The 24,933-nt window shown below is 44.2% G+C and overlaps 1 protein-coding gene across 1 annotated transcript in view; it reads left to right on the top strand.

Annotated features, from left to right (window-relative positions):
- DNAI1 (dynein axonemal intermediate chain 1) overlaps nucleotides 1–24,933 on the top strand; it is a 149,329-nt gene that overhangs the window by 76,790 nt on the left and 47,606 nt on the right. The window contains exons 13-15 of the mRNA XM_034072653.1: nucleotides 13,486–13,575; nucleotides 18,266–18,353; nucleotides 20,195–20,274. Coding sequence (XP_033928544.1) covers nucleotides 13,486–13,575; nucleotides 18,266–18,353; nucleotides 20,195–20,274 — 258 coding nt within the window. The remainder of the gene's footprint in view (nucleotides 1–13,485; nucleotides 13,576–18,265; nucleotides 18,354–20,194; nucleotides 20,275–24,933) is intronic.

The following is a 24,933-nucleotide window of genomic DNA, read 5'->3' on the forward strand; positions in this document are numbered from 1 at the left end:
TACCAGGCTAATAAATACAGTTGGGAGAGGTGTGAGGGAAACAAGCAACCAAGCTCCTGATAAAATGCTGTATGAAGCCTGACATCAGAATCCCATCAGGAAAAAAAAACAAACTGAAAGTAGGGCCAGCCTTATCCTGTGCTATTTATAGCTGAGCTCTGCTTCCTCCAGATAAATCTGAGTCTCTGAAGCATGAGTGATGCATAAGCCCCAGGCTCGGCCTTTGCCCTGCACCAGTTGTGCTCCCATGGCTGTGCTCTCTGCTCAGTTCAATGCTGAGTCCCTCCCAGTATCACCAAATGTGCTCTCTGTTAGGAGAGATTTTGCTGCCCTTTTCCTGCACCCCATATTTGTGGGTGATGTGTGAACACAGTGATCTGGTGGCCTGATCCTTTGCCTGTCTCTGCTGATCTTGAGCCCTTGAGTTCACTGGTACTCAAGAGATGGTGCCTGGGGCTGTGAGTCCCAGCGTCATATTAAACCCCAAATGGCATCTAAGCACACACAGCCACTTGCTCACTCCCTGCCTGGTGGGATGGGAAGTGAATCAGAAGAGCAAAGGCAAGAAAACTTGCTGTTGGGTTGCATAGATCAAGGCAAAGACAGTTTAATGGGTAAAGCAAAGCTGTTCAAACAAGCAAAGCAAACCAAGGAACTGATTCACCACTTCCCATGGCCAGTCAGGTGTTCTACTTGATCTAGTTGTCTGAGAGAGGTGATTTTCAGAAGATGAGTATTTGTGGGGCTAAATGTGAAATGGAGTTTATTTTACAGTGTGTCCTCATTGCTGGTGAACACATCTAGCTGTTTCTCCCCAGCTATCAGGAAGCTTTCAAGCACTTTAAAGGAGAAAACCCCAAGAATGCTTGTAGTAAAGCTTGCAAGTAGCCATACACTGCTAGAAAGAGAGAAAGCATTTGTAAATTTTTCAGATGGGAAGTTCCTGCTATTGCCTGTAGCAAGAGCAACCGTCTTTGACTGGATAAGCCTCTTTTGGCTGATACCTATGAATAAATCCATCAGCCAGCCTTACACCGGCATAATGGAGGTGACTGGTGGCCTGTGGTCAAAGGCTGCTCCTGAAGCACCCCGGGATTGCATGTTCAGTTCCAGGGTATTTTGAGATGCTTTTGGTTATTACAGCAGTAGTTTGAAGACTTCTCCCTCCTATATCCTAGCTTGGTGAGATACAGTCCTGCCAAGCTAACTGCCTTGGATGCTGCCTAAATTGTCTATAGATGAAGCAGCTGCCATCTTTCCAGTGCCTATCTGCTGTTACCAAGCCTGTCAGCCACCCTAACCAGCTCCTAACCAGCATACTTATTATTAGGAAAGCTGTGTTGCATAAAAAGAGGGTTGGTAAAATCAAGAGACATCTGACTAAATCCCTACATCTGATACAGATAAGGTGACAGGGAGTAGCTTAGGTCAAAGCTGCTCATTAAAGGTGTAAGAGAGAGGAAAGGAGCCCAAGCTGACTGGAAGGCGCTGGGATCTTTAAACATTTTGACATACATCAGCTCTCTAACCCATTTCTTCTCTAATGCAAACAGTCCAGCCATGTATTCAGATATTATTGGCTTCGCTTTAGAAGGAGTTAGTCCTTGCAGACCTTATCTCTTTAATGGCTTCTGTCATGGTGGCAGGTTTACTTCCTAAGCTGATCATTCTGTCTTGTCGCATGATTTCACAGTAAAACATCAACAATTTTTCTACAAAGAACAGAATAGCACTGAGAACCCTCCTTTGCTTAACAGCTTCCTTATCTGCAGCTTACTGTCTTAGCTGAAACATTTGCATTTAAAAGAAAATGCAGATTTTAAGATAGGAACATTTTTCAATGAATTTATTTTTAAGTTTATATATATGTAAATCAAAGTAATATTTATTTTTATCTCTCTGTCAGCTTTTACTCACACTCAGAAGACTTGTCTGCTACACAAAGCAGTCTCATCTATTGCAGCAAATGAAGCAGTAACAGTGTGGTTGAACATGACATGCAGTAAACTTGTGAGGGGTGAAACTGAATTTAAAATCAGACTGGACCTTCCCTTCTGAAACTGAGGAATTTCTGTGATTCTGCTGGTGAATCACAGCAATGAGACCTGCAGAAGCATTGAGAATGTCCTGTTCTTCCCACCATTCCATCACAGAAGTTGTGTTATTATCCCTGAAACGCTTTCTTCAAGATGAGACTGAGCAGCCTAGCTGTCTTCACCAGCAGTGATGTGAAGGAGGTACTGACATAGTAGGTAATGACTGCTATTGACTGATGACTGGGTAAGTCATTACCTACTATGTCTTAGATAGTACACACCCCTTAATGCATGTGAAAAGGACTTCTGTAATTCTCCCACCCCTCCAGCAGTATCACATTGCTGATTCCAGCATCAGACTCTAATCCTTTTCTGCACTGCTGTCAGCTGGAAATTCACAAATTTCTCCATGTTTATATGGTTTCTTCTTCCTGTCTGTGTCCCTTTGCACTTGTCTTTACCACATTTCACCTTACTGTTTTCAGACTGTGCCTCCAGTTTGTCCATAGCTCTGTGTCTTGATGCTAACAGAATCCTCTGTGTCAAATTGTGTACTCTGCAATCCACTGTGCAAGCTACTAATGAAAATGTTGAATAGAACTGGATCCAGGACAGTCTCTTGTGAGAATCATCTAGAGATATTCTCTCAAGTGGTCAGGAAATTGCTGATTTCTCTTGAAAATTCATTTTCAGTCACTCATCCATTTCACAGTAATTCCATATAGACCTTATTTTCTTAGCTTGCTTCTGAAAACATCACAGGGAGTATGGTAAAAGCCTTGCAAAATTAAAGGTAAATAACATCCACTCCTTCCTTGTAATCCTTATATCCATTACTCTGCCAAGGAAGGAAATAAATTCTGTTTGACAAGATCTTTCCTTGACAAGCCCATATTCACTGTTCCTTATCTTCTTACCCAGTACATACATATGGATGGCTTAATACTTTGTTCCAGCTCTCAAAGTTCAGCATTAGGCTGACTGCTCCATAGACCTTAAACCTGCCCTTCCAGACAGGTTTTGGTTTGGGTTTTCTGGAGGCATTTTTTCCCTGTTCCTATCTTCCAGGATCAATTCTGACCTCCAGTTCTCATAGACAATTCCCAATGATTCAGCAGTTGCTTCTGCTGCTCACTTAACCACCCTAGGTTGAATTTCAAGAGGCCTTGCAGAGTTGGACATATCAGCAGTTCTGGGATGTACTCCTTCAAGTACATAGTGTCAAGTGTCTAGTTACAGTTTGCCTTCTATATGGCACTGGAAGAAGACAGATATTAATACTTCTGCTTTACCTGTGGTTTGTTGTGGGACCTGCCTTCCTCTTAGTGAACAATAAATGGGGTCTAGGAGGCAGAGGCTCGATGAATCCTTCTGGGCTATCTGACTTTGACTCCATACAGGCACTGTCATCCTGGCCCGAAAAGTTACTTGCCCTTCAAAAGAGTGTCCAACTTCTTCCCCATAGAGGTGTCTCAGGCAGTGCCCTCCAACTCATGAGGGCTGTTTCTCTCCATGAAGCTTCTGGATGCACAAAGGCTCTTGAGTCTGACAATGGCAGCCCAGCATTCCCCTTATGGCAGGGTACTTATTTGTCTCTGGGATGGCAGTTATCCTTCAGCTGTGTCTGGATTCATCCATTTGCTGTGCTTTTACCGACTCTGTGTCTAAAGCTCAGGAATGTAGATGAGGACAGGGACTAAGCTTTCACAAAAGGGCTTCTGAGAACAAAATCAAAGACTAACATCTTCTATGACAGTGTTGTGCAAAACTTTTACTTTTTTGGAGATCTTTCATTCTTGTTAGATGTTTCAGAGCAGAAATGCTGTCTGCTTCCCAGTGTAATAGACAAAAATGGTAAAAAGCCCTGATACAAAACAGCAGTCTCTTTTCTTGAGCATGAACCACAGGGCAGGACCCCTTTATGCTGTACCTTGTCATCCTGGCTCCAGAACAGGCATGGTGGTCACCTCATGGCTCTGGTCTCACTTACTGAGAGATCAGCTGGGGTTTACCATGGGTCCTCCTTGCCTGCCTGCCTAGGTTTACCTTTGCAGGTTGACCGGACCCACATGCAGCCAGGGCACAGCCAAATCTGCACCTGCCACAGTGGTATTCTCTGACCAAAGTGCAGCCAGGACCCAGGAGCAACTTTTCCCCCTGACTATAGACTTAGCCAAAGAAGCTAACTGGGCTGCTTTCACCTAAATCTCAGAGTAAGCAATCTGCAGTCACTTACCATAGCTCTGACAAAATAAATCATTATTGCCTCCAGTCAAAATGAATCATCTGGATTTAGCTCACTTTTTGGTAAAGAGTGAAGCTTTACATCTTTCTTCTTCCCACCTCCACACAGGATAACTTGTACTGCTGTCCAAGATAGCAGTGGGGAATCCAGGCACTGCCCTGCTCCTCGCCTCTAAAATTTGCTTTCCCTGTCTCTTGCTGCACAAAGACTGATGCTGGAGATGCTTTGCATGTGAGTGAAGTGGTCTGTGCTTGCTGGATAACCAACTGAATAATTCTGAGGGGGTTCCTGTGACTGGCTACAGGAGAGCCGGCTTCCTTTTTGCATGTATTCCTCCAGGTGCCTGGCCTTGGCTTCACTTCTGATACCAGGCTGAGGGTCCATGGTGCCAGGCTGGGGTGCATGATAAGCATCAAATAAGGAATAGTTGGCAGTGTTCCTGATGGATGGCATTTGGGGACTTTGTTGTAGAAGCACTAGAGGAGCAAAGAGGGACAAACGGTTTGCTCCAGCAAAACAGGAAGTCATCAGACTCAGGATAAGTTAACTGTCTTAGGGGAATTTCACTGCAGCAGATCCCTTAGGCAAACAGCAGAGGCAAGGGACAGAGGGAAGAGAATAAACAACAAAAACCCCAGCAATTTGTCTTTGACAGGAGGAGAATGTGAAAGATTTCTTCTCTGCTGATAATGACTTGATGTTTCCGGATGCCAATCTGCTGAAAGTTGCTGGCAGGAATGAACAAGAAACACATTTGGAGGTGACAGAGGGAAGAAATGAGAATTGTTTCCTATCTCAAATCAGACACTGCTATAGGGGAGTCCAGGAGAATATTCACACCAGAGCACAGCGGAGATCAGTCTGGCTCTGGAAGATGTGACCTATGGAGCATTTTATTGTAGATCAGCACTTCGGCATGAGCCCTCAGCATGATGCTGAGGCAGACTGAAAAACAGGATAGCAGCAAAACAGAGAAAATAATCTCTTACACAGACCAAAGGTGCTCACCACTGGACTAACACATCCAGGACTAGAAGGGTATTCTTGGTTGGGGTCTGGTCTGTCTGCCTTTGCAAACATCCCATCATGTTCATCTGTCAGCTGGTGACCTGCGAATCGTGTGATGGATGCAGCCACACTTCATTCATGAGAGCTTGCTATGTCATAGCACAGGTTCAGCTCTTCTGCCTTGATAAAATAGCTTTGCTGGTGCTTTGCTTTGACACAGGCTTGTGCACAGACATTGGGGATACACGGTTTTAACAGTGAGTCACAAGACAGGCACAGCTAGAGCAAGGTGGGGGCAGATTCCATCACTGTGTTTGTATGCTCACACAAGGAGCAGGTGCTTGCAAGTGGAAAGCCTTGAGTAAAAGCCTTCAGCCAGTGTGAGTGTAACAAATGTCAAAATCTCTCTTCTTAGCCCTTTGTGCTCAAGGTATGGGGAAAATGGGGTGGCTGGGAAAGCCCAGAGGGGCTGGGAAGCACTCGTGCTCCTGTGATGTACAGTTGGACTCCTGCAAGACACTGTGGCTCAGTTCAGCTATGGAGCCAAATGGGCAAACTCCCTGAGCTACAGGGCTGGGCAGAATGGCAAGCATTCCAAGAGGTGCCCATACGGCTGCATCTAGAACACAGCAGTGGGTTATGAAGAAACTTCTTAAGTACAGACATATGTCTAAAGATGAGTATTAGAGAAAACCACAAACTAATAAAGAGAAAGTGGAAGTGCAAAATGAGCTGTGATTATCCTGGGTAATGAAAGAGAAGGGGAAAATATTTGGTAAGTATATTAGAAGTTAAAGGAATGAAGAGTATAGGCTCATTAATAAAGAAAACTTTCAGCTAATAGTGAGTGCTAGAGGAGCGTGAATTATTTGATGCTGTATTGTTTAATCTTACAATAAGTGAGATTGGCTGCTTAGCATGATTAATGTAAAAAGAGGATGAAAGCACAGGTCAGAATAGGGAAAGAGCATGTTAAAGAATATTTTGATAAGACAAGCCCTTGCTCATCAGCAAGATCAGCTTAAATGTACCCTGGAGTACTTAAAGAACAAGCCAGAGCAATTTCAGACCACTAACAAGCATTCTGAGAGGTTTTGGGCTTACATCTATCCTGCATTTTAAGCAAAGGCAGATATTTATGTGCAAGTCCATTTATAGCATCTGAGCTGATTAAGTACCTTGACTCAGACTCAGGGATGGGGTGTGCTCTGGGGCATGGATGAAGGGAAGCATCGTTCTACTTTTCCTTGTGGACTCACACACATTCATGTGTGTTGTGGGCAGACTGGAATATGATACTTATGAAGTCTGCTGTCATCAATACTAAAACATTTTTCAGTGTGACGCTGAAGAGCAAATGTCTGGCAAAAGAAGTTTCTGCAGGTGCTTTCCTCAAAGGGACTGTCCTTGCATACAAGAACAGTGGCATGGGCAGAGTACCAGTGTCTGGATGATTCACCCAGGTTAGAGGCAGCTGAAGCCAGCCACAGGAACAATAGCACAGAAGTGCATCAGGCTGCACTCTGGGCTGTACGAGAAGCATGGCCACGAAAAGGAGGAAAGGTCTCAAAGGACCCAAAGAAGTGAAAATATAACTGCAAGAAAATTGTAGGGTTGGTCCCAGGGAATTATTGGCTATCCAGACCCATTTGATGACTGGGAAAACAATGGAACAAATGGCAAAACTGTTTGTAAGTGTCCATATAATAAGGTGATTCAGAGAAGCCAAGATGGATTTGTCCAGAATAAATTGTCAAGACAGTATCATTTCTTTTGTTTCAGAGAAATGGTCCTCATGAAGAAGGAGGAAGCAGTTAAGGTCATCACCTCTATCCATCTTGACTTTACTAAATCTTTCAATCCAGACTCACACAGTGACATAGTCATAACCAAATTAGAGAAATATGAATTAGGCAAATACTTAAAGAGACTGCTCAGATGGCTCAGCCAGTATGCTCAAAGAGCACTTATACAGAGCTTGCTGTCAGACTAAAGATGCTACAAGTGAGATCCAGCTGTCAGTCCTGGTCTTGTTTTGATCAATACTTTCATTAACAACTCCGATTACAGAATAGGGAAACCCCTTTGGGAGGAAAAGGCACTTTGCAAGACATGATTATGTTCAAAATTATCTTGATAAATTGAAAGAAGATCCCAAAATCAATGTGATGAAATTCAATAAAGGCAAGAGCAAATACTGTGTTTAGAAAGGGGAAATTAAATGCACAGATACCAAATAGGATGACTGGATAGGCAGTAGGTTGCCAGAAGGGAAGAATATATCAGATCACTGCCAATGGTCAGCAATACAATACTGTTGTACAAAGACATGTGTCATTTTGATTATTAGCAGGAATATAAGTTAGAGGAGGTTGTAACTCTGGTCTGCTGGTGCCTAGAGGTGGTCTGATACCATGTGTGTGCAGCTGTAGAGAAGGGCTGAAGGACAGGAATGGTGAAGGTTGGAAGAGCAGGACCTGGAAGCAACAATTGAAGTAACTGGTTTTGTTGGGTTGGGAAAACAGAGAAAGGTGCAACATTTTCTTGTTCATTTAAAGACTACTGTAAAAAGGGGAATAAACTGTTGTTCTCTGTGTCCACTGGGGAGATGGTAGGGAGTAATTGGCTTGACTTGTGGTAAAGGAAATTTCCTATATAAGGCCAGTTAAGCTCTGACATATTTATACACAGGGAGGTTGCTGAGTGCCTATAGTTGGAGGCTTGTGAGAGCAGCCTGTGTGAATTGTCACCAGTGATAAGGGGGTGTCTGCTCCTGCCTTAGAGCTGAATAGATGCCTTTTTTGTGTACCTCCAAACTCTGCATTGCCATCAAGGCTTCTCTCAGCACTGTACTGATTGCCAGGAATTTGTGCTCAGGTCATATTGGCCAGGACTTTCCTCAGCAGTTTGCTGGAGTCATCTGGTCATCATACTGGGCCAGTTCATGTAAAAGTGATTTGATAATGACTTTGTCTTTCCTCTTCTCTACCTGTGGCAGACTTTTATTTGTGCTTTTTAGACACTGAATGACAGTATTTTACCTCCTGATGCAAACAATGGGTGAGTTGTAACTCTTGCTTTATGAAAAGAGGCCCTTCCTTGGGCAGAGTTTCTGCTGATTTCACTGGGTGCTTCCTTGGAACAAGGACAGCAGAGCATGCACCAAAAGAGCACTTAGGGACTAAACATTCAGTGTCACTTCAGTCTCACTTGTAATGTGATTAATCTGCCTGCCTGTAAAATGCTCCCTTCCTGTAGTAAAACAGCTGTTACTCAAAATCCATTTCAGATACTGAAGTTTCCTTCCTATAGTGAGATCAGTCCTGATGAAAGTAGATATAGATGGGCATGGTAATTTTTGCAGGTTAGGTTTTGAGCTGGTTTTGATTGTACGCCTGTTACATACTATCATAATACAATTGGATATTATTATTATTTGATATAATAATACTTAGGACAGGTGACAGCAGGGCTGTAGTACCCCCATGGCTCCTCAAAGGAGAATCACAGAACGACTGAGGTTGGAAGGGACCACTCAGGACTCATCTAATGCAACCTCCCTGCTCAATCAGAGTTGCCTACAGCATGTTGCTCAGAACGGTGTCCAGGTAGATCTTGAATATACCCAGGGAAGGAGAATCCACAGCCGCTATGGGCAACCTATCCCAGTAGGTCACCCTCACAGTAAAAAAGTCCTTCCTCATGTTCAGGTGGAACTTCCTGTGTTTTAGTTTATGTGTGTCTCTGGGCATCACTGAGAAGAGTCTGGCCCCAGCCTCTTGACACCCTCCCTTCTTGCACACATTGGTAGATCCCCACCTGAGTCTTCTTTTGGCTGAATAAGCTCAGCTCCCTCAGCCTTTCCTCATATGAGAGATACTCCTGACCCTTAATCATTTGGGGGATGGAACAACATGATTTTAAGGTCCTTTCCAACACTATTTTATGATTCTATGATTCCAGTAGCCCTTTGCTGGATGTGCTCCAGGAGCTCCATGTCTCTCTTGCACTGGGGAGCCGAGAACTGGACGCAGTGTTCCAGGTGAGGCCTCAACAGGATTGAGAAGAGGGGAAAGATCACCTCATTTGACCTGCTCCTCCTAATGCAGCCAAGACACTATTGGCCTTCTTGGCCATAAGGGTACATTGCTGGCTCATGGACAGCTTGTTGTCCACCAGGGCCCACAGTGCTGGTACATGGGGTTATTCCTCTCCAGGTGCAGGACCCTGCACTTGCCTTTGTTGAATTTCAAAATGCCCTATCTGGGAAGCAATTTCTTGTCAGTCGATGTGCTTGTGTTCCATATGGCAGCCCACGGTTGATCTTTGGCAAGCCTCAGGCCAGCCAGAGGGATTTGTGTTTGCAGTAGCAGGTCTTACCTTACACAAGAGGCAGGCAGATGCTGCCTGTGGCTGCCTGCAAAGCATGAGAGTCAGCCCCATGACCAGGATGATTCTGACCTTATTTTGTCAGTGTGAGTGACTGACAGCCTCTGTGCCATGAAAACTGATCAAGCAATATTTCTTTTGTAAGAGTGGCATCAGAAACATGGGAATTTTCCAATCAGATTGGATAAATGGTGTAACTTCCAGTTGCTGTAGACAAAGATGCTAGTATTCCCTTGCTAAGAATGAATGGATTATTGCCCTGCTAACCTGCTGTACATAGCAGTGAGCACACATGTTTTTATTTTCATACGAACAAACAGGGGTTTGAGTAGTCTCAACTTCTCTATAAGCAAGATCTAAGAAACAAACATTAAAAAGCAGCAGGCTCTTCTAACAGCAGTGATTTTCACAAACTCTGCACTGCAAAAATAGTCAGGTTAAGATCACATTTGAAAAATAGCAGTAGATCCTTGACTTCATTACAGGTCTCATCATGATCCAGCACAGCAAAGGACTTGCTGCTCTGTTTCTACTTGTCTCCTCTCTGCTGTTTACATGCACATTCCTTTCTCACGTGTTTTGTCAGTCTTCCTGTATCATAATTAAGCTTTTGTTGTAAGTAGTTTCACACAGCCAAAATCCTGGTTGATTATCACATTTCAGGAAAGAATTAACTTCTTGCCACTACACACACAATTGCCTGCTTCTCTTGTCAAATGCCTAAATCCACACAGCACGAATACTGCTAATGACAGGAGGTTGTGCCATGTTCATGGGTCTCTGGGATCACAGAAAAGGCCAGTTCTGAACAGATGCCTGATTTGATTGCAGTATCATGGAGGCTAATTACTCTAATAAGCATTTAAGGGATTCAGAGATCAGGAGAAAAAGATCACAGACACTATTAAGATGTCAGCGTATTGAAGGAAAATTGAAAGTATAAAGTGCCAATTTCTGTTTTCTGAAATTCAGGCTAATGTCACTGGGAGTGTTGATTGTCATCTGAGGGCAGATCATGATGCCCCTGAGGGACTGTGTTCAAGCTGTCTACAATATGTACCCAACTCAGATACCATTGACTGCTTTGAATAGAGGAGAAAGAGTATCCCAAGCAAATTTGCCTCATTAATATATTTTGGGGCTGATAACTCCACCTGTCTGCATAATTATTGAAGAGAAGGAGTTGTGACACCCAACTGAATACTGATAGTGGAAAACTTGAATAGATCTCCATCAGAGAGAGGGTATTTGAAGTGGGCAAACCCTGGGGAAAAGCTCTTTGCTTGGGGAATGCTAAAAGGGATTGGCTTCAGAAAAAAATACCCCATGAGCTCATGATAGTGCTTACATTGTTGGTCACCTCCAGACAAGGTTTCTGCAATGCATCATGTTAGCATAAACGTAAGGACTCAGGAGTTGTGCCTGGATGGGGTGATCAGGATGGTCTCCAGCCACTGAGTGTCCATCCATGTATTTTCCACAGGTGTGTTGGGCCATCACTTGGTTCTAGCTTGGGTGCACAACATCTACACTGCACTTAGCAAGAGCAGAGCTGGGACCTCAGTTGCTGCTGCCCCTGCATAGCTCAAGCAGGGTGTAGTGGGTGCCTGAATGTACACTCTGACAGTGGGCAAGCTGGGACTTTCCGTTCAGAGAGGGTCTGGACCAGCTCTGATCCTCCATTGTGAGCAACCTGCATGGTGTCTCTAGACTTCAGGATGGTTTAGATGCACACTGACTGCAGTACAGGTATGTGTCACCTGCATTTATCTTCTACATCCATCTCAGGACATTGCTGGGTTCAGGCTGCAGGTTTCAGATACTGGAGAGCCCCTTTTCTTGCAGTTTAGTCCTGTCCTAGTAAAGGATATATGAGCCACTTGTGCTAACTGCTCCCAGGTTTGAATAGCAAAACCTTTGTTTTCATAGGAGATACTGTCTTGAGAAATAGCTTCCCCTACCTCAAGTGCCGTCAGTTTGACTTAGAGGTGGCCTGGGAAGCGTGACTGTTTCTCCCAAATATTTGGGGAAGTGAGCTTAGGAGGAAGAACATGGAGAGCTGTGCTGGACATACTAACAAAAACATCTTGTTGTCAGACAGTTTTAGTGCAGCATCTTAAAAAGCTCTGATTTGAAACATGACCCTTTTTCTGTGCTCAGTGTGAGACACATTGGACGTGTTTGTAACCCTGAACTTGTCATTTCTCACTTTGAATTAAAGCTCCTCACTACACCTACCCCTTCATCTGAAGAAGCTGCTGGTGACCATTACTGTCAGCAGAAGCTATTATCCCAGGGAGATGTTCCTGGAATAGATATACCAGCACATTCTGTGCACAATGGCTAGTCTAGAAAATCAGTGTCCTCCATGTGCTGTTGAACCTTCTTTATATTGTTAGCTGTTTTATTCTGGACCATAGTGAATAATGACATTCCTTTAATGGCAGATAGTAGAACTGATTCCACCTGGAAGACTCAGAATATCTCCTGTGCAAGGATGTTCAGAGGTGTATGCCACTCAACACTCTTCAGTTGCACCCTATGGACATGAAATTGGCATTTTCATATATTCTCATTTGGATTCCTTTTATATTTCATTTTTCCTTCTTCAGAATAGTGTGTTCTAGGTCCTGTTCAGTAGGAGATTAATTACTTTTGCTGAGTCTCTTGCTGGATTTTCATGTTCTACAGGACTTCACAGTTTTACAAACCAGAATTAACACTGTGTTTCTCAAGGAAGGATACCCAACTTGTGTAACGTAATGAGAATACTGCTTTATTTCCAGAATAGGTACCAGATAACTAGCTGTTGTAGACAAAGTATTTGCTAAGCTCTAGGACAATCATGCCCATTTATCATGTTTATGGGATGAAGTTTAGGGAGATGTAACTGCTGCACTGTTTGGACAGGAACAGATACACCTTTGAAAACACCAGCAGAACCTGACAAAGTGCTTGTCCCCATCCTGAACTGACAGATGCCCACAGAAGTGTATGCTGACAGGCTCAGTGACAAGTCATCCTTTTCCTTTCAATCTGATTGAATTCCCAGATCTGAAAATTGAGCATCTCTAATGCTTTTGGTCTAACTGAAATGTCTCTTCTAAACTGTAAGCCATTTATCTGAGTTCTAATCTCTCCTGCTCAGCTGTCATAGTCAAAAGGCAAATCTCCTTACCAGGCAGACAGATGCTCTGAAGGTGTAGGGGATTTCAGTTTTAATGGAGACATTTTCATGTCCCTGAAACAGATGTGTCCCAAGGACCCATGTCACAGATTGCCTACAAGAGTTTGTCTATACCCCACATAGAGACAGAAAGTTAATTTGAGGTTGTCTGGCTGAAGGTTAACCATATGACATGGCACTTGGAGTAATTAGCCACATGGGAAGGGGTTAGTTTGTGTAGGGTCAGTGATGTGCTCAGCTGTCTTGGGGAACTTTCTGAGGCACCTCTGGAGCTGTTTGGAGACGTCTTAGGGATCTCTGGGATGGTGTTGTGCCACAACACAGAGTGCTGCAGAGCTCAGACACCTCACAAGGCCCATCCTTGATGTCAATGCTCCTCCTACTGCTGGAAGAGATGGGTATGGGTGAGTACAGAGTCTGCAGGTGTGGGGTTTTGCCCCCACTCTGGAGCATCTCTGCAGGAAAATGAATGCTGTGGAGGTAAGGATGTTCCATGCCATGCAGCAGCATGTCACTGGGGTGGAAACCAGCTGATCTTTAGGAAGGAGTTCAGGAGACCCTGCTGAGGATGTGAGACTCTGCCCTGCTAATGCTGACTGGGACTGTGTTCTTGTTTTAAGGTCAAGTGGCAGAAGAATGACATGGACAACAATCTGAACTTCTTCTCTGTCTCTTCGGATGGACGGATTGTTTCATGGACTTTACTTCAGGTAAACAGGGGCAATTTCTTTTCCCATCCTATTATAAACAATTGCTTTCAAAGTTCAATGATGCATTAAGTTTATTTTTATTTATAAAGAGCTGGGTTTGAAAAGAAGTGTCAACAGAAGATTGTGGGTGCAGTTACAGCTGGTCTGGGGTTCTGTATTAAAATCCAAAATGAGCAGAACCAGCCTACTTCTCACTCAGGACCTAATCTTCATCCTGCCTGCCCTGATAGCACCCAGTGATGTACAAGGGAGCATTTTCCTGCTTCGTAACTGCAGGAATTTAAGACTGGTCCTTGCTCTGAAACTTAGCTTATCCCGGGAGGGTCTCCGACAGATGGACCAGAATAATCAGCTTTCTTCCCCAGCTTCAAGACTTTCAACCCTAAAATATTCCCCCACAGATTGCAGTTCAGAATGGGAGAAGGACGGTGCAAATTTCTCCCCCTGTGGCCAGAATTGCACAAAGTAAGCTCACATTTGCAGTGAGATGGCAACATGCAATCAGACAGGCAGAGGGCTTCCCACTGCCATGATATTGCCAGCTTCTGTTAACTTGTTTGCATGCCATGCCTTTGATCTCTCTTTCCTTGAGTAGGTATGTTGATAGAAACTTAGCATTCATGTCCTTAAATGACCCTTAAATTCATGTCTCTGAATCTCAACATTCATTTTTTTGTTGGCTTTTGAAGATTTCAAAGTCTTTTACTTTAAAGATGATCAAATTGTCCTAACTATGAGTTTGAAGCAGCTGTTTCATTATTCTCCAGCAAAGAAATTTCTCTCTTTATGTCCTTGGATGCTCATTTTTTTAACCTGTTATACCAAGCTCTGCAAGGCTTGTCTGTTCTGAACATTTTAGGCCTTGCTGCCATGGGTAGGGATTCATATCTAACACTGTATAAAATCATGCAATCATAGAATGGTTTGGGTTGCAAATGACCTTAAGATCATCCAGTTCCAACCGCCTGCCATGGGCAGGGACACCATGTAAGTCTTTATCTCACATTCACTTCATAAATGAGAGCTTCTTCTAATGAACACGCATGCAGATGGACTTGATTATTAAGTTCCTTTTAATAAACTCTTCCAGATTCATACATGCAGCCATAGGTATAAAAATCCCTCTTGCAAGTGTATCCCAAGTCCTTCTCCCAAAAGAACTCTCAGAGCTCCCTAGGCAGGGACAGGCTAACACTCTACCAGCTGTCAGCTCCAGTTTTATCCACTGACTAAAAATTCCCTAAAGATTTGTGTGGAAGTGGGTACACACCTTCAGCTAAAGACATCCAGTTGGGGTTACTTGGCAGGTTAAACCAGTCAGCTGAGCCTCAGTATCTGAGTGTGCTCAGCCTTCTCCACTTAAGAGGCAAGAAGCATTGGGTTAAGTCTCTTAACTTCAAATGCCACAACTGAGACAACCTAAGAGCCTGCAGATGCACTTCGATGTCAACTCAACTGGTAAAAGGTCTTTTACCACATTTCTGTGATTCATCTGTGCTTAACTGTGTTCCCACATTGTAAATCCCTGAGCATGTAGATATACCTAATTAAGCATCCTTGGTGTGACTTCTAAGTCCTGCATCCACAGAATACAATGTCATTTCTACTTATTTCTTGCACTTCTATTATAAAATTGGCTATACCCATGTGAAAAGCAGGCTTTTAAGATTTTTTTGGGGTGAAGTTACCTCTGAAGTTGCCAGAGCTGGCATGTACTTAGCAGGCAGAGCTGGAAAACAGAAACACTTTAGGTGCTGTCTGGTTTCTCTTTTTGGACAGAGATTCATCAGGGAAAGCAAGAAACAGAATGAAAAGGGCATTTTGTTGCAAACTGTAGGTTTGTATCTAGCGAGAAGAAGTGAGCAATGTAATTGAATTCCAGTTTTACAAAAGAGCTATCTCTGGGTTTTACTTAGAAAAAAATAAATAAAGTCCAGAGGTTTTTTGTTCTTCAGATCTATAGTGCAAATAGTGAATAAATGAAAGAGACCTTCATTAATCTTTTTGACTAATCAGGACTATACAGAACGAAAGCTTCTTCCAGCACTGATAGCTGTTTGACACTTGCAAAGCTGAGAGCAGAAAGTTGATAAATTCTTTCTTACAGCTGAATATTTGGCAAGCCACACAAAAAAATTAGGTAGAAGAGTTGTCAAATGTGAGCTGGGGACAGTTGATCTGGCTTGACCATAGTGATTGTCTGTTAAAAGTGGGCACAATCACTTTGAACAAACTTCATGAGAGGGCACATGAGCTGCATGGGCTTAGGCTGTCTTGGCTTGGTTTTGGGTCAGCATGAAGACGTAAAATAGCAAGGAAGAATGCAGAACTGCTGCAGCTGGATGATGCTATTCTCCCTCCTTGCATGCACACCTTGCCTATCAAAAAGGAGGACTGTAGAGCCTCATCAAAGAGTGGGATGCAGCCTGGCACTGCTGCCCAGGCTGATGCTCAGCAATCCCAAATTTGATTAGTAGCTGTAGCTCACCCTTCCTACGTGACCTAGAGCTAAATTACTGAACAGGTCTGTGCCTCATTCATCACTTGAGGCTAATAACAGCTAAAGAGAAACAGGCAGCTGCAAGGCCTAATTCACTAATGCTTACAAAGTGCTTTACAATTGTTAGGCAGAAGCAATGTATTACTGCTCAGTATTCCTGGAAGGCCAAACTGTCAACAGTCTGTTTACTCAGAGGAATATACAAATGGCTTTGGCAACAAACAGCCCCAGGAACAGATGCATTTTCCAGGCTGTGGAGCTGGAAAAGCTGGGTACACACTAAAAGCAGCACAACAGGAAAGTCTGCATGAGTAAGATCCTTTGTGAAGGCGAGAGGCTACAGAAGCTGTTCACAGAGGCCTTGGCCAGATGAAGGTGCTGGGTGGCATCTTCAGAGAAAGGCTGCAGAAAGGTGTGTACTTAGAGAGACGATCTCATGTGGTTTGCTTTTCTAGCAGCACAGAGAGTAAGTGTGCTAACATGTCTTTAGGTCTGCTCAGATCATGTGTCTGACCTTAGTTAGACACACTGGGTCTATCAGCGTCACCAGAGGCAGGCAGCTCCAAAGCTGCCCTTCAGACCAGGCTCCTATGACAACCACCAATGGCTTGGACAGGGCAGATGCTCTATGGTGAACAGGCAGAGCTGGGAGCCTGAGCAGAGGCAAGTACCTGCTCAGCATATCCTGACTGTGCTCCCAGCACCCCACTAACACTCCTATTTGGGTACACAGTGAACAGCATATGGAATATGCTCTGCTACTGAATGCTCTGGGCATTGCTCTTCCCATGTCTTGCACACATACACCAGCATATATGTCTCTTTCTTAGCATCACTCCTGTCTTGACCCACTGACTCCAACTTGATGTAACCCACATGCTACAAGAAGAGTCAATAACAGAAGGCAGGACTGTGCAGGCTGCAGGAGTCTGTCCTGCGGGTTGTTGCTCTCTTACAGAACAGTTCCAGCCATCAATAGGTCAGGGCACATTGATGTGCAACAGTGCAAATGAGGGAGAATAAAGTGCATTATTTTATGGCTTTTGGCCTTTCTTGATCCTTCTGTAAATTTGTACTTCTAAAATATGATAAAAATGTCTTGCAGATTACTGTCCCCTCTGGACTGCAGTAGTGAACTCACAAGGTCTTCTCCCATCTTCCCTAACATGCAATTCCCTGGGATTAACTTTGCCAGGCAGAATCTTTTTTTACCTGAGTCCTGCTCTGGGCTTAGAGGAGGTCCAGCTAAAGCTGGATTCACTGAGCTAAGAAGTTATGTTTTGTTCTCACAGTGCTCCAGTGGGAAATCTGCAGATTCATTAAAACATCCAGTCCTCAGCCCACACTGCTCACTAATTTAATCTTTAGTTCTTTGTTCTTTTTGTCAGCCCCAGGGTATTCTTATATTCACAACCAACTCCATTCTGCAGTGGTATTTTAATTCCCAATACTAGTCTAAGAATGGATCTTTGCCCTCACATTGTTTCCTCATATTCATCCACATTGTGTCTATTTTCATCTGTCTTCTGTCTTCCACCTTGACTGTAAACTGTTTGGGGCACAGCCTTTTTGCCCTGTGTGCATACATCACCCAGCACAGCAGTGCTGCGGCCTGCAATGAGAGCTATTTGGAGCTCTGCTGATAACAACAACACTGGGCATTTTTCCTCTGGGGAAGCTGCTTGCTAGATGTTATTTGAATCTCAGAACCCATGAGGTTGAGAGTATTGCAAGCTGAGGCTGCTCTGGGATTAATAGGAGGATGGTAAGAAGCAAAGACTGGCAAGGTGGTGAGTTACTATCCGCTAGTGTGGGTTTTAATCAGCTCTATAATGGTATGCAATACCCATCTTAAACCATGCAGGGTGATTTTGCATAACACAATGATTTAGGCTTACAATGTCGACCTCCACTCAAAAGCATTGACCCCAAAGCTTCCCACATCAGCTGCATGTGTCTGCGTGGTATACCAGTGGCTCTCAGCTCCAGTACACCAAAGCATCAGTTTCCTGGAGGTTTTATGTAAAAGTGACAACATTATCAAGTTGCCAACTGTGAGCATGAAACATTAAGCAACATTTGGACAGCTTTTTAAAATTCCTCCATAAAATTTGCCATTTCAAATTACTGAATGTCTCTCTATTGTTGCTGTAAACCATGTTATTCATGTGGATTCTCCTCTGCCTGCAGAATGAGCTGGTTCATACAGATGTCATCAAGCTGTCAGTAGAGGGAACAGCGGCACAGAGGCCAGAGGGGCTGCAGCTGAAAACACTTGGTAGGAGCCCAAGTCCTTTACTTGCTGATTAATTACTGACACAAAGCCTCTAATCAGTTATTCTGGGAATTAAATTAGGAGTAGGGTGTTGAGATGGAAGGGAGCTAAAGAAGGGCTACACCTACTTGCTTTCATCATTTAGTAAGGCAAAATCTATCTGGAGCAATAGCTGCTAATTGAGTCAGATTTTGCTGGTTACACCTTGCCTGTACTTGAGGAAGAAAGATGAACATCAGTTCAAAGCATGATGATTTTACTGGAATATCCCACTGTGGACAAGGCACAGGCATTACCTCTATTTATCAAAACTAAGGCAGTTTTGTTCTTCCTGCCAGACAATGGTCTGAACAAGCCAAATCAAGACAAAAAACAGCCTTTCCCCTTTCCTGGGTGCACAGCTCATCCAGCCAGCAGTGATGAACCTCAGCAGGTTTTGGCTCTCTAAAGGCACAATATCTCTTCTGAGCTACTATCTTAGGCTCCCTCTGTACAAAGTAGAGACAGTGCAGTCCTTCTGTGCTGAATCACCTCATCCTGACCACCATGTGTTTGGGATAAGATGGGATGAGTCAGCTCTGGAGGTCCTGGACTACACAGGGAGCCTCGAAGAATCTCCTAATCATCCTATTGCACCTGCTTTTGGCTGTGAAGCTGTGGTCTGGGTTTGGAGAAAGCACTTCACGTTTAGGGATTGCTATGTTTCTACACAATAATTGCTGAACAATTTGTAAGAAGGTTGCATAGGTTGCAAGAGACCAGCGAAAGCAGCACACTGCAGAACCCCCAGGGGCTTTGGGATTATTTGTTAGCGTTTCTGTGAAATGGATTTTCAAAGACTTGCCTTGAATATTTAACAATCTATTTAAATGTTAAAAATGCAGACAGTATTACAGAGTTGAATAACCTTAACAATTCCTTTGAGGACTACATTTTGTTAACGTTTAAGACATAATGTTTAAGACAGCTGCCTTTGCAGAAAGTTCTCTGTAACTATGTGCTTCTCAGCCTTGTCTGCTTGTTTATCATATGATGTTTGCTCCGGGTGTCCTTGCTGGTCAACAGCCCCAGGCTGCTCTAGCTCTCATCAGACATCCCATCTTCTGCTCAAGGACCCTGCTGAATTTTTCTTTCACCACCATCCAAATTGGCTTTCTTGGTTGATGCTGCATCTGCCTCAGGAACAGAAGCCACAAAATCTCAAGGACTCACAGCCTGTTGTGGTTGACACCTCTTTTAAATACAGTTTGCAATGTTGCTTCATTCAGGGCTTTTGAAGTTAAGAGGATGCTTCTGTGCTGGCAGAAGATTTCTTCCCAAATCACATCCTTTGCTATTGGCTTTGCTGAAGTGAGCCTGCTAAGCTTCTGAGCTAAGGATGAAAAGGGAGGTGTGATGTGGTGTTTCCTCTATGGGCTCCTTTATGCATAAGGAACCATTTTTATTTTCTCTGAATACTAAACAGACAGGAAAGATCTGTTCTTCCCCAGGAGGCAGGCCTGGTCCTCATGACTTATGTTTGCGACAGGCACTTGGCTAGGGATTCACTTTGGTAAGTGAATCCTTAGCCAATCTGCTCTTCCAGCTCCCTTCGAGTGTTTCCAGTTCTCTTTTCCATTTTTCCATGTTGGTTCTTCAAATTGCAGGTCTTGGGGACAGTCACAGCTTGGTCTGGGTCTGTAATGTTTGCAGAAGAGGTAGAGGTGGCTCTAATTTCTCTTGGGAGATTGTGGCTGATCAATCACTCCTGAAAACCCCAGCAGTGTGTGTGTACCATAGGCAGGGAGTGTGTGCTGTCCACGTGAACCAATTCTGTGTCTGACAGACCTTTCTTCTGTTACCAGGCTGTGGGACATCGTTTGATTTTCACAAAAAGATAGACTATTTGTTTCTCGTTGGTACTGAAGAGGGGAAGATCTATAAGGTAAGAATGGTTTCTTTGTCCCTTGTTTTACACCCCCTGACCTGTGCTTGTCTTTTAGATTCATCATCTTAACTGTTTGCTCAGGCAGTAATAATGTAAAAACTTCAGAGCCTGGTCATGCTCTCAGATCGCTGTGGTGAGCCTGAGACCAGCACAGAGACACAAAGGGTCACGGGGAGTTCTCTGCACAGACCCAATTAAGATCTTATTTTGCTCAATGTTTTTCATGCAAACTGCATCCCAGAATGCTTTGCTGATTGTGGCTGTGCAAGTGAGGGGCCAGCTACGATCAGAGTGGAAGTTAAAAGGTCATTATCCTCTGTCATCATGGCTATGGGGGAATGGCAGGAAAAATCTCAGCTCTTTTCTCTTTTAGACCTGTTACCCCATGAACAGTGAGGCTAATGAAGCCTTGTTTCCTATGGACCGGTGTCATACAGCCCTTCCCTTCCACAATTACATATAGGTCCTTTCCCCAGTACCACTTTTTCCTTGCTCTGATATCTCCATTTCCTCACTACCTACTCTAATCATTCACTCTCTGATCACTCCCATCCTATCCCCAGCTCAGTGATCCCATCTCCATGCTATAACCCTTGATTTCTGCAGACAGGGCTGGCTACCTCCTCTCCAATACCCTCCTGAAGCATGGCCAGCCAGCTTCAGCCATGTGCTGAGGGCAGTAGCCAAGGTTTGCTTGCCCTTCCCAGGATGGAGTGACTGCCAGATGTTTGTGTTTTACGGCCATCCCTTTTCACAGAATATGCAAGGCCTTAATATTGCCAAGTCCCAGCTTTGCCTGAAGTTGCCTATGAAATCAAAAGTTGTCTGGGAGGAGAGACAAGCAGGCAGCAGGACACAGACATTGTGTTTTCTTAAGAAATCAAGACAAAAATAGAAAGTTTGGAGCTCTGCTGTATATATCCTTGAAAATAAAGCCAGTAGCTGCTTACTCATATAACTTTTGTTTGCACAGCATTCCTCTGAGCTAGGTTTGGGGCTTTGTTAATATTGTAGCCACGTCCCTTCAATGTGGGGGGTGGGCCATCAGCAGGAGGCTGAGATGCTGAGCAGATCCATCCAGACATCCCTAGAGGATGCAGTAAGCTCCTTCACCATGTCCTGCTTTCAAAGCGGAAAAAAGACAGGGGAAAACAACCCAAAGGAAACAGTATTCTGAAATAAGTATCAATCATTTAGGCAAGAAGGACTTAGCAAATATATAGCCCTTCCACAGGGATAATGCTGATTGAAATCTCTCCCTCTGCCAGGAAGCATCTAGGGAAGATTTCTGAGTAATGCTGACTTGCATTGCACCAGGCAGATGCAAAAAGAAGGGAGGTGGAAGAAAAGTGGGAGGCTGGGCTGATAGGTGATGGGCAATGAGGTAGGTGTAATGGCTTTTTGTTGATGCTTTCAGGATACAAAGCATGTGTCCGGTCATGGGCAGATATTCTGAGTTGGCTGGTCACCCACAGGAGTTGCTACACTAAGTATTGCACTCCAGATTTTTTAGGCACTCTTATATCTAGTTCTGATCAAAAGGCAGCAGGGAATGACATGTTTTAACTTCCTCTGTGCTTAGGTGAGTGATGGATGTCAATGAGCATGATGACAATGCATGTCTGTGACTGGTGGGGACCACCAGGTACCCTTCAGGAAGTATGTTCAGGCTGGTGTCATAGAATCATAGAATAGTTAGGGTTGGAAACGACCTTGAGATCATCCACTTTCAACCCCCCTGCCATGGGCAGGGACACCTCACACTAAACCATATCACCCAAGGCTCTGTCCAGCCTGGCCTTGAACACTGCCAGGGATGGAGCATTCACAACCTCCCTGGGCAACCCATTCCAGTGCCTCACCACCCTCACAGTAAAGAATTTCTTCCTTATATCTAACCTGAACTTCCCCTACAGCATCCCTGTAGGCCCCCTTCAGATACTGGAAGGCTGCTATGAGGTCTCCACGCAGCCTTCTCTTCTCCAGGCTGAACAGCCCCAACTTTCTCAGCCTGTCTTCATATGGGAGGTGCTCCAGTCCCTGATCATCCTCGTGGCCTCCTCTGGACTTGTTCCAAAAGTTCCATGTCCTTTTTATGTTGAGGACACCAGAACTGCACACAATACTCCAAGTGAGGTCTCATAAGAGCAGAGTAGAGGGGCAGGATCATCTCCTTCGACCTGCTGGTCATGCTCCTTTTGATGCAGCCCAGAATACGTTTGGCTTTCTGGGCTGTAAGCGCACACTGAAGCTGGCTCATGTTCATTTTCTCATTGACCAACACCCCAAGTCCTTCTCTGCAGGGCTGCTCTGAATCTCTTCTCTGCCCAACCTGTAGCTGTGCCTGGGATTGCTCCCACCCAGATGTAGGACCTTGCACTTGTCATGGTTAAACTTCATGAGGTTGGCATCAGCCCACCTCACAAGCGTGTCAAGGTCCCTCTGGATGGCATTCCTTCCCTCCAGTGTATCAACTGAACCACACAGCTTGGTGTCATCAGCAAACTTGCTGAGGGCACACTCAATCCCACTGTCCATGTCACTGACAAAGATGTTGAACAAGACCAGTCCCAACACCAATCCCTGAGGGACACCACTCGTTACTGGTCTTCAGCTGGACATTGAGCCATTGACCACAACACTTTGCATGCGGCCTTCCAGCCAGTTCTTTATCTACTGAGTGGTTCACCTATCAAATTTATGTCTCTCCAGTTTAGAGACAAAAATGTTGTGTGGGACAGTGTCGAACGCTTTGCACAAGTCCAGATAGATGACATCAACTGCTCTGTCCCTGTCCATCAGTACTGTAGCCCCATCATAGAAGGCCACCAAATTGGTCAGGCAGGATTTCCCCATAGTGAAGCCATGCTGGCTGTCACCAAACACCTTGTTGTTTTTCATGTGCCCCAGCATGCCTTCCAGGAGAATCTGCTCCAAGATGTTGGCAGGCACAGAGGTGAGACTGACTGGTCTGTAGTTTCTCCGGGTAAATGGGGGCTCAGTTCAAATGTCTTGGCTTAATTACATAGAAAAGGAAGTCCTTCATGGAGGAGCAATGAAGAGGAGCAGAATTTGCCAGCATTTGCATTGACAAAGCTGTAGGTATTCCTGCCTTGGACGATCATCATTGAAACTAGAGCTAGACAAGGTTTTATCATAAGGAGTGATCCCTGCCATGAAGCCAGATATTTTAACTACTTCTTGGGTGGACAAATGCAGAAATACTGTTTTAAAGGTACTTCTGTTTTATGGGTACTGAGTCTGATTTCATGTTTATGGTAAGCAACGAAATATTCCTGCACTGGAATTTTGTGTAAGGGAAGTCTTAGTGAAAGTTGGACCCTCTCACATTGTGAAACACTGCCCTATAAAACTTGGGTGTCCCCATGGGAAGGAAGGGCAGCCTTCCATCAGATTGTCTGGGCTAACACATGGAAAAGAAATCATGTGTCTAGCACAAGCAGGCCTCTATAGTGTCCACAAAACCAGGGGCAAGACTGCTTGCACCTTTAGCATCCCCTGAGTTTCAAAAGCTTTGGGATCATCTTCTCCAGGCATTTCTCAAGGACAACCACACATCTTCATCACACCCTTCATTGAAGCATTGCATGTCTGAACCCACTACTGAAGCTACCTCTGAACTGCTTCCCAGGGCCTTGCCCTGCTTGGATGCTGAAGACAGTGACAGTGCCACAGCCCTTTGAGCAGCTCTTGGGACCTGTGGCTACATTGAGCAGGAGTTGGGCTGCTCAGGTGTCTGTGCTGCACTTGCCCTTGCCACTAGATGCAGTATGAGTCAGGGATCAAACATGGGCTGCTGTCCACATGGGCTGGATTTTAGGTTGTTTATTAAATAAATTGGAAAGTGGATTTCAGGGAGGTGTTTTCTCAGAGACCAGGCATGCCCACAGATAGAATGTTAATATGTTAATATGTTAATTCTTTAGCTGCACAGCAGTTATGGTGAAATTTTTAACATGGCTTAGTTAATCGCATTTCTGAAGCCAAGAAATCATTATCTTAATTACATACCGACCTATCACCCTTTTTCATAGAGGACAAACTGTTTCTACATTAATATGATTCTGTAATGCAAAACTGCCTCTTTGCATATCTTACTTGCTGTTTAGGAACTGTTCAGCTTTGGTAATGGAAAGTATGGTCTCTGTGATTCATACTGAGACATTATTGAGGCTTCAGCTCTTTGGTCAGAATTACTTCTTAATAAACATGCTTCCGCAGAAAAATTGTGATGAGATTAAAGCATATTCATGTAAGAAAGGGTTTTGTTTTCAGTCTTAGGCAGGTTGTTTGAGAGTGTAACAAATGAATATAATAAAAGTCAGTGCAAGACTGTGTAGTAGGAAAAGGTGATTCTTTGAACTCAGTGTTGTGAGTGAAGAGGCTGTTTGTGGGGGAAGATCAGGGGGAAGGCCAAGCAAGCAGATATCCTGGTAGGAGTCTGATGAAGTGTTCTTGACACCTTGTCTTTGGGCTTCTGTTTGTTCTGCCCTGTTATCTTGTCACCTGACTGACTGCATTTGCCATCAAATAATGAGGGTTCTTTCTTTTACCATTTCCTGTTGTTTCTCCCAGTGCATTCACATGCCTGTTTCCATTCATAAGCCTTTGTACATATCTCAGCAGATCTCTACA

Source organism: Melopsittacus undulatus, chromosome Z, assembly GCF_012275295.1.
Source record: "Melopsittacus undulatus isolate bMelUnd1 chromosome Z, bMelUnd1.mat.Z, whole genome shotgun sequence".
Taxonomy (NCBI): Eukaryota; Metazoa; Chordata; class Aves; order Psittaciformes; family Psittaculidae; genus Melopsittacus; species Melopsittacus undulatus.